Source organism: Heterocephalus glaber, unplaced genomic scaffold (genome assembly GCF_053883595.1).
Source record: "Heterocephalus glaber isolate CG9 unplaced genomic scaffold, H.glaber_assembly_v1.0 deba00000768, whole genome shotgun sequence".
Classification (NCBI taxonomy): domain Eukaryota; kingdom Metazoa; phylum Chordata; class Mammalia; order Rodentia; family Bathyergidae; genus Heterocephalus; species Heterocephalus glaber.
Genome location: NW_028258162.1, coordinates 13,044,945 through 13,054,712, shown reverse-complemented (window position 1 = coordinate 13,054,712; position 9,768 = coordinate 13,044,945). Strand labels below are relative to the sequence as shown.

The following is a 9,768-nucleotide window of genomic DNA, read 5'->3' as shown; positions in this document are numbered from 1 at the left end:
CAGAGCGGCCCGAGTTCGAATTGACCCAATGGAGAGGGCTGTCATGAAGAAGCTCAGTCACGCCAGGCGGGGCCCCGGCGTGTCGCCGCCCGCGATTGGCCGGAGCTGACATCATCGGCACGCAGCCCGCGGGCCGGGCGCGGCGCGATTGGGCGGTGCGCGGGGCGGGCCCGGGCGGGTCACGTGGGCCGGGGGGCGTGGCCCCGGCGCGGCGGAGGCCGGCGGCGGAGCTTTGAATAGGGAAGTGGGCCGCGCCGGCGTTCGCAGTCACCCGGCTGTGCGCGATCGGGGTGTGGGCTCGCGGGCCGCGCGGAGCTGCTGGACTTGGCCGCGCGGCGGGCGGAGCTGCGCGGCGCCCGACATGGATGTGCTGCCCATGTGCAGCATCTTCCAGGAGCTGCAGATCGTGCACGAAACGGGCTACTTCTCGGCGCTGCCGTCCCTGGAGGAGTACTGGCAACAGGTAACGGCTCGCGGGCGGGCGGACCGGGGCTCCGGACCCGGCGGGACCCGGGCGCAGCGGACCCGAGCGGGCACCGGAGCCGGCGGGACCCGCGCGCCGCCGCCCTCCCCGGGGACCTGGTTTCCCTGTTGCTCGGCGGGGTTGAGCGTAGTTTTCCTTTAGCCTGGAATGCTGCCTGCGAGGCACGGATCGGCCTTTCGCTTGCGGACTCCGGCCCGGCCCTGCCGCTGACCCCGGACGGCCCGAGTCGGGGCGCAGAGCCGCGGTGCCCGGCCCTTTCGCGGATCCGGGATTTGGGCGTCGGAGATTTGAGACCTGATTCCTAGGGCGGTCGGAGGGGAGAGACTCTAACACTTGTCCCTCTGCCTTTAAAAACGAGAAAGGGGATTTGGTGTCTCTCCCCTGCTGTGCTGCCTTGTTTTTTTATTTTATTTTTTGGTCAGAGTGAATTAGCAGCTCCGATGTATTCTGTGGGTTTCAAAGCCTAGAAGGCTCTTAAAGGAGGATGAAATTCAGAGTGTTGCACCATCTCACGCCAGCTTAATTGTTCACAACAACACCCCCCCCTCCCCCCAGCTGCACACTCGGACTGGCTGAAATCGATCTAAGTAGTTTCCTTCGGGCATTTGGGATTTGGGCCACGAGCCAGACCTGGCTCCCCGTTGCCTTCAGAGGCTTTTAAACTCTCAGCTTCGTTCAGGTCCCCGGTGCTCATCAGCATAATGGAGATTTAAAATTCGCCAGATTATTAAAGTTTAACAGGATCTCCATAAATGTGCTTGCTTTTTTCTTTGGAACATCAATAAAACGTCTCGCCGCCTCTCTGCAAAACACCGTAGTAGTAGGCATTGTAAGTCAGACATCTAATTTGAGGGAAGAAAGAGAAAACAATGATTCTGCCCCCTTTGCTTGCTCCTGCTTGCTGTGTGAAGAGGCTGCGGGGCGGGCAGGCCTTGTCCATGTCAGGATAGGAGCCACATTGCGAAGGATCGGAGCCCTTTCTGGGGCTCTGCTCAAGATGGTCCGCGCCCTGAAAATGATTCCATGAAAACAACAGTTTGGTGTCAAAATTTAAATCTGTGGGATTGCCAGTAGCTCAGACAACCTTATATGGACATGCAGGCAACCTAGTGAAAATTCGGGCAGACATAATTTGATCCTAAAACGTTTCCTACCATTTTTCTTTTCCAGTGGCTAGAAAGTTTGAAATGGTGGGGAGAGGGGATGCTGATCTCAGCAGTTGTAGCTTCTTGAAAGGTTGGTTGTGGGGCTGGGGGGGCACCCTGTCCATGACGTACTGCATGTATATTTGAACCGGGTCCTTATTTGGCTGCTGGTCAGAATTTCAAAAGGAAGTCTCCTTTGGCATTGCGTGAAAGAAATAGGAGTGATGACTCATACAGTTGTACTCTTGGCCAGTAGATAAAGTTCTTGTTCATTGTGGGACTCCCAGCAGGGCTGTGGAGTAATTTCCCCCTTGCATCCTTCACAATAGCAGATGGCCATTCTGGAATTATTCCCCCACTCCTGTTGAAGTTTCTCGTTTCTCCATGACCACTGTAGAAGTAATTAAAGTTTTGTAGCATGAATGGCCTTGCACTGGGGACTGCCATTCTTTGAAAACATACAAGGTCTCGGTTACACAGGAAATGGGTGGTTTCTTTGCAACTCCGTTGCTGTCCCTGAGCCGGGCAGCCAGCTGCTGTCTGCTGCCTTGAGTGTGGCCTTGTCAGCTGTGTCCCCGAGGGGGTGCGTTGGACACCTCTGCCCCGTGCCATCTTTCTGTGCTGTCCTGTGGGTACTGTGGCGTGTGAGCCTGGATGGCCCGGTCTCTCTGTACACATGGTTCTTAAGAATGTCAGATGATCTGGTTCAACCTGTTGGGGGGGGTGTGTGAGGCTGATTTTCTTTGTGTGGTTTTTGGGAAACTCATTAGAAATGTCAACACTTGTAACTATAACAACAAAACAGGCTTAGCGATCGTCACTCATTGTGGCCAACACGGGGGAAGCCAACAGAAGTTTCGCCCTGTTTTTCCTTCTGAATTCTTGCTGTTCCTAGGAATTATTTCCTCTCGCTTTCATAGGGACACAGCTAATTACAGGCGGCTCTGTGCCCACAGTGAGTGACACTGCAGTAGTTTATCCATGCTTTGTTCCTGCGTATGTTTGCAAATGTGCTTTTGGTTCCACTTTCAATTGTGGTAACAGTCACGTGTCTTTGCTTCACTTTACACAGACCTGCCTGGAATTGGAACGCTACCTCCAGAGTGAACCCTGCTACGTCTCAGCCTCGGAAATCAAATTTGACAACCAGGAGGATCTGTGGACCAAAATCATTCTGGCTCGGGAGAAAAAAGAGGAATCCGAACTGAAGATTTCTTCTAGTCCCCCAGAGGAGCCTCTGGTCAGCCCAAGCTTCAGTTACAACCTAGAGACCAACAGCCTGCACTCAGACGTCAGCAGCGAGTCATCCGACAGCTCAGAGGAGCTCTCGCCCACTACCAAGTTTACCTCTGACCCCATCTGCGAAGTGTTGGTTAATTCAGGAAACCTGAGCTCCTCTGTCACCTCCACGCCTCCCTCTTCTCCAGAACTGAGCCGAGAGCCTTCTCACCTTTGGGGCTGTGTGCCCGGGGAGCTGCCCTCACCCTCGCCCTCGCCGGGGAAGGTGCGCAGCGGGACTTCTTCCGGGAAGCCAGGGGACAAGGGCAGTGGCGACACCTCCCCCGACGGCCGGAGGAGGGTGCACCGCTGCCACTTCAATGGCTGCAGGAAAGTTTACACCAAAAGCTCCCACCTGAAAGCACACCAGCGCACACACACAGGTCAGTCCCCCTGGGAGCTGGGGGGCGGGTGGCGCCGGTGGGGGCCACGGAGCCGTTCCGCCCTGGGAGGGCGGGCCCGTGGGATGTGGCCTTAGCAGACAGAGCCTCACTTCCTAAGCACTTTCTGCCCAAGAGGGGTCTTTTGGAGTTCACAGTAGAGCCCTGGAGACTGGACACCTGAATCAGATGAAGGTGAATACCATGAGATCAGACAAGCAAGAGGCATGGAGAGCTCCCAGGCTGACACTCCCGCCGCCAGGGCCTGTGCCTGGTGCATTTGCATCGTGTCCTGTTGGGCTGCTCTTCTCTGAGAGCCCAAGGTCAGAGCAGGCTCCCTGGGCCTGGTGGAGTGTGTCCACCCTGTGGGCCGCACACTGATCCGTGGCTGTGTATGGAGGGCACTGTTTCAATTAGCCTTTTTTTCTGATAGTACCAAATAGAACAGTGATTTCTAAATGAAACACCACAACTTAGATGAAAGCTTTACTTAAAAATACCAGAAACGACCCCAGGGATGACTGGTGAGGAATTGCAGAGCATTTCAGACGAAGGAAGACACAGTGGCGCCTACTGGCAGCAACGTCAGAGCTGAGGGTTCACAGCCACAAGGGTGGGAGGACAAAGCTGAGGGGCACAGGTGTCCAGAAAACCAGGCAGTATCTCCTCTGGAGTGCCTTTGTTTTGTTTTTCTTTTTTAAAACTATTTATTCTTGGCACTTTTGCTGAATTTGTATTTATAGCTTGGCCAGGAATGAAGTCAGCTTAGTCATTTGATTGCCATCTAGAAAATGATTTGCAAGCCGTGGAATGAAGTCTCCCAGATACTCATGACTTCAGTCTCATACAAAGGTAGAAAGTCCCAGAAGGAAGAGCAGACTCATTCCTCAGGGAAGTGAGTAAGGAACGAAATAGTGCTGGAAGGGAAGCAGTTTCCATGGGGAAAGTAATAAAGCCTGGCCCTCAGACCAGTTTGAGTCACTGGCGTTGTCTGTTGACTTTGACTTTGGTAGCACGGCCTTTCCCCAGATTGGGTCCCTTACCCTTAGGTTGGCAGATGCTGTCCTTAATGAAATATACTATGAGCTTGCGAAGCCACTGGGAGCCTGAGCTTGCACCCCTCTCCTGTGTGTTGTTGAGCCTGCCCTTGCCTCGGCTGTCTGTCGGTGAATCAGCGCGCCTGTCATGTGCTCTCTTCCCAGGAGAAAAGCCTTACAGATGCTCATGGGAAGGGTGTGAGTGGCGATTTGCAAGAAGTGATGAGTTAACCAGACACTTCCGGAAGCACACGGGTGCCAAGCCTTTTAAATGCTCTCACTGTGACAGGTACGTGCACGGGGCTGTGCTGGAGAAGTCACAGGGCTGCAGGGCTGCAGTGACCAGGACAGGGGCCCTGTGCAGCAGACCTTGGAAAGGCCAGCAGTGTCTGGCATTTGTTGACATTTCTTTTAAGCCTACAGCATTCTGAGAAAGCCTCTGATGTATTCCATGTCCATGTTAGGAAGCGCTGTTCCAGATGTGCATGGGACTACAGTGATTTGCTACCCACTTTTTTAAGACTGGCCTTCGGCAGTTTTCAAGTTTGAAAAATGAGATACGAGGTCCATTCCGATGTTCCAAAGAACTTCCTAGTGCTGACTGGGGACCTCCTTAACTCTCGCTCCTCCGAGACAGGCTCCCGCCTGGGAAGTTCTGGCTAAGAGGAGAGTTCCACCTTCCCAACCCGAGAGGCTGGGTCGGGTCGGCTGTCCCGGGAAGTGAGGTGTTCAGTCTGTAACAGCCAGGGAGGAGACCTAAGCTGTGCTTCTGATTTGCCTTTGCAGGTGTTTCTCCAGGTCTGACCACCTGGCCCTGCACATGAAGAGGCACCTCTGAGGGAGCAGAGTGAATCCAGTGGGCTAAAAGGCTTCCGGGCTGAGAGGCGGCCGTGGGAGGAGGATGCGTGCTCCAGCCAAAGCATGCCATTTTGCACCCTACCCAGTTGCCTGCAGGGCCTCTCTCTGAAAGGCCTTTTGAGGGCTGACCAAAAGAAGCGGCTTTACCGCCTGTGGTGCGTGGTGTCGGGTGATCCTGGACTCGCCACTGGTACCCGACCTTCTGAGAGGCGCCGAGCCCTCGCCGTGAGCATGCGCACTGAGAGAGTCAATGGTTGGGCTGACTGTATGCTGAGGATCTATTACTGATTGTATGATGCGGCAGGCTTTTCCCCTGTGGTAACAACTGCCAGACACGGGGGCAGAGCGGTTTGAATGTGCTGTGTGCAAGGAGTGTGCCATAGATGAGACGACCACCAGTCATTTCCTGGGAGGGTGTCTGCACCTTAGAAAAATACAAAAACAAAACAAAACAAAAAACAGAAAAAAAAAAAAGGAGGGTGGGAGTGGGAACTCAGGACCCCAGAGAGGGAGTGCTGTGGGCAGGGGAGGCCCCCTGCGTGGGGAGCTTGTGGTGTCTGGTGCAGCTATTAAACGTGCAATGTGTCAAGTAGCTTGTTTTACTTGCTACAACAGAGCTCATTTGTAACCCATTGTATAAGCTGTATTTACAAATATAATACAATGATAACTTTTCCTTAGAATACAAGAAGTCATGCATGGTCTGGGGAACTCTATGCTTTTCCATTTTAGAATCCGGACTGCAATCTTGATTGCGATTAAGGAGCAGCTAAGATACAATCTGTCTAATCCAGTAACCCCTGGCCATCAGGGCCTGGCAAGACACAGTCCCCTCGTGTTTTGTAACACTCCCCTTCCGGAAAGGTGTTGTGCAGCATAGGATTATTTTTAAAATGATTCCGAATTTGAACTTACTTCTTGGAAGAATTTTGTGATGCCCTTTGAAGAAACTGGACATGGGTCCAGAGCCCAGACACTGGGGCTGGAAATTGCTGGTCTAATGTTACGTTAGGCTGAGAAGGAACCTAAAATTTTTCACAGTTGGGTGAATAAAACCACTAAAGCTTAGAAACTGTTTTTCTCATGCAGCTATGTTTCTCTTATTTATGCCTTGAGGACTAATTTCTGGTTTTCTAGCTGTTAATGCACTGTTGACCTTCATAATGGTGCCTTATGCAGGTGACCCCCATGCAGGGGTCTCATACAGGGGTTTGGGTGGTGCATGCTTTATTAAGGCTCTTTTTTCACCTGGCATTGTACTGTATCAATGTATAATTCAGAAAAAAAAGAAAAGAAAAAAACCTCTTTAAGGTCCTCTTTCACAAAGAAATAGATGAAAACTCCCTCGACATGTTGGTATTTGTTCAATATTTTATTAGACAACTTGACTGTCAGTGTTAAAATGGGGAAAAAAACCTACATGGTAATTGAAAAAAATCTGACCAATTCTGCCACCGTGAGACTTCATATAGACCTTGCACAACAATTGTATAGCTCACACACCGGCTGTATTTAATATGTAACATTTTCACACATATTAAAGATGCAGAAGTATTAAAATCCCAATGTCAATGTATTTGCTTAAAAGGCACAAGTTTCACATATTATCTAGCTATCTGTTGGTAATACAGAAAGGATACTACTTTTTGTAAGAAGTGGGCAGAATTTTTGTGTATGTATATTTGTGTGTATAGTATGTGTATGTGTATATATATTATATATATAGATAATATATAAATATTTTTTTTAAGGAGAAACTAGAATGTTTAGCTAGAAAATTCTACAGCCTGTGAAGTATTTCAAAATGGCCATAAAGGAGGTAAAAATGCAAAGTATAACCTAAGTTTTGTGGAGGCTTTATCTTTGATTTAATGAGTTGCTGGAGAGCATCCTGGCGCCGAGTCCCTTGCAGACTGCGACTCTGTCCTCATCCTTGTGGGCGGGTGTGGGATGGGTACTCTGGCCACTCAGAAGTGCGTGGACAGAGTCCTGACACACCACGGCTTGGATTTGAATGTCAGCCTTATTAGAAGACCTAGCCTAAGAGTAAGCTAATCACAGGGATTCTTTTTTAGATACTTTTTATGCAGATAAAGCTATTTTTTCCAGCATGTAAATTCTTCCAGTTTTTCCAAGGAATGGTTTCCCCCAGTTGGCCTACCACCCAGCATGGGAAGCTGGTATTTCACCCGGCATTCAGCTGCTGGCTGTGGGTGTGGATCACGCGCGTACACACACACGTATGCCTGTGTGTTCCGATACGAGTCTGGCTGAGCTGGTGTTTTGTTTGATCTTCCTGGAAATGAGCAGTGATTAAAGCTCACAAAACTGGTTTTCTTAAATCTGAGCTGATGAAAAAATGCACTTTCTGTTTGGCAGTTCAGAATCCACGCACCTGATTTGCTGGATTTTGGAAAACCCCTTTTTGGCCCTGCTGTGTGCTTAGCCATAACAATTCCATGAAGCAAGAAGGTAAACAAAAGACAAAAAAACTTGCGCTGGCTTGTCTCGCTTACGAAACACCGTGGACGTTTGCCTGGGTGGGGTGGGTGCCCCATATGTCAATGCCTGTAATTTTCATAATAAGCAAGTACATAAAGAAGTACATTCTGTTCAGGTGATAACTGAGCCTCAATCAAGCAGAATCTTTTTGCTTGAAATTAAAAAAAAATTTCTATTAGTGAAATTTCTTTTCTCTTTTTTTTTTTTGGAAGCACCCTGTTATCTAAAGAATCTTTGTAAGATTTTTGTAAAATTTTGTTTTACAAGATTTTATTTGAAATTGTTTTTTGCAAGATTGTTATATTTCTGTATGAATGTATTTTTTATTGGAATAACATAAAAGAATTCTTATCAGCGGCTGGAGTCTGGTTGTTTTCCGCAGCGGGGGCGGGGCTGTAGGGGCGAATTCCTGCTGCCTTACTCACCCTGGCCTCCGACGCAGCCTGGCCTGCTGCTGGGGAGGAGCCCGGCCGGCCCGGCTCCCCTGAGATGCGAGGAATGCGCCTCCCGGCTGGAGGGGCCGCCCGCTGAGGGCTGGGTGGGGAGCCCCTTGCCCCTTGCCCCTTGCCCCTTGCCCCTTGCCCCTTGCCCCTTCCACCCCAGTGCCCCTCGCGCGCCTGCGCCGGCCCCGTCCTGCCCGGAACAGCAGGCAGCGCCCTGCAGAGACCTGCGGGGGGTGGGCGGAGGCCGAGGGACAGCAGGCTGGAGTCCTGGCTGCTCCAGCCTCCCCGGTTAGCCTCAGAAAGTGAATGATTCGGGCAGCACATGATTTTGTCTCTAGAGACCAATAGGCTGTCTTAAATGTACAGTTTGTTTGAAAATAAGGCCGCTTCTTCCCTCTAGGAACAACATTTTTGGCAAATGGCAGTGTCGGTTTAACTGTAGCGCATGGATCAGTGCAAATTGATGTGTCTAGACTGTCCCGCGTATAGGAAGCCAATCCGTGATGGGGGGTCCATGTGTTTCCCTGGGATCAGCCTTCCAGGAGGAGTGGTCTCCATTTCAGGTGGCTGGGTAACTTGCGTTCCTTCTAGTAATTCTTCATTTTCCTAAATGTCCCGAGTTTATGGACACTTTATAACTGAGTAGGAGAAATGTGAATGTATTCCCAGATTAGGAATTTTAGGAAAATTGCTTTCCCTAACCATGATAAAAATATAAGCACTTTGGAAGCGTTTGTGGTGGGGCAGGGCGTGAGGAACATGACAGTGTCGCCAGAATTCATGGGTGTGTTATGATCCGGGCCGAATGTCAGGATGACTAATTGTTGGATTGCCCTGACTGCAGTCTAAAGACAGGATTAATAGTACGATCTCGGCTACTATTGAGACTTGACCACTTTGTCATGCAAAATCTGTGTCGGAGAAGCTGAGTTATGTTCAAATAAGGTTGTCTGGAGAAGAGTTGTGTACAGAATCTGCTGCAAACTTAGGATATTTATAGAACTCTAAAAAATTTCAGTGCACTTAACATTTTCTGAAACCTAGCTAAAAGAAAGGAAATATCCTTGCTCTAACAAGCTCGTGCTTTGGGGACAATTAGCTGAGTTACATGGGACCCCAGTTTGCTTATTGCTAAAATAGTTTGGGCTGGGTTACATGTACCAGCATTTTCCATAGCGCTCCAGTTCTGTGGTCCATGAATACAGAGTGGACTTCAAATTACAGGTTCACCATCTTCAGAGCTCTTGGCTCAGGTCTGGCAAATTTCTCTTGGGCTTCAGGACACTACGTAGCATACATTTTTTAATTAAAAGAAAAAACATTGAAAAGTGCTATTGTAGCTGCAAATGGATTTGAGGTCTCTTCAACTGATAAAATTCCATTCTGTATCCAAGTTCTTCTGTATTTTCAAAGGACAAGGAAGGCAATTAAAGTTGCTTCCTTTTTCTTGACTGTTGTTTGTTTGTTTGTTTTCTGGTGCTTCCAGGGATTAAACCCAGGACTTTGGCCCTGAGCAACTTTTCCTGGGCCTTTTTTGTTTTGAGACTGGGTTTCACTGAGTCCCTGCATTGCCCAAGCTAGGCCAAAACTTACAATCTTCCTGCCTCAGCTTTCTGGAGTGCTGGAATTATAGGTATGGGC

At 49.8% G+C, this 9,768-nt stretch overlaps 1 protein-coding gene across 1 annotated transcript; it reads left to right on the top strand.

The window, feature by feature from the left end:
• The first annotated feature begins 244 nt into the window (after window positions 1-244).
• Klf6 (KLF transcription factor 6) lies at window positions 245-8,041 on the top strand. Its single transcript, XM_004859884.3, has 4 exons — window positions 245-463; window positions 2,702-3,290; window positions 4,490-4,613; window positions 5,111-8,041. The coding sequence occupies exons 1-4, from the start codon at window positions 362-364 to the stop codon at window positions 5,160-5,162; spliced, it is 867 nt and encodes a 288-aa protein (XP_004859941.1). The 5' UTR covers window positions 245-361; the 3' UTR covers window positions 5,163-8,041.
• Window positions 8,042-9,768: the final 1,727 nt, after the last annotated feature.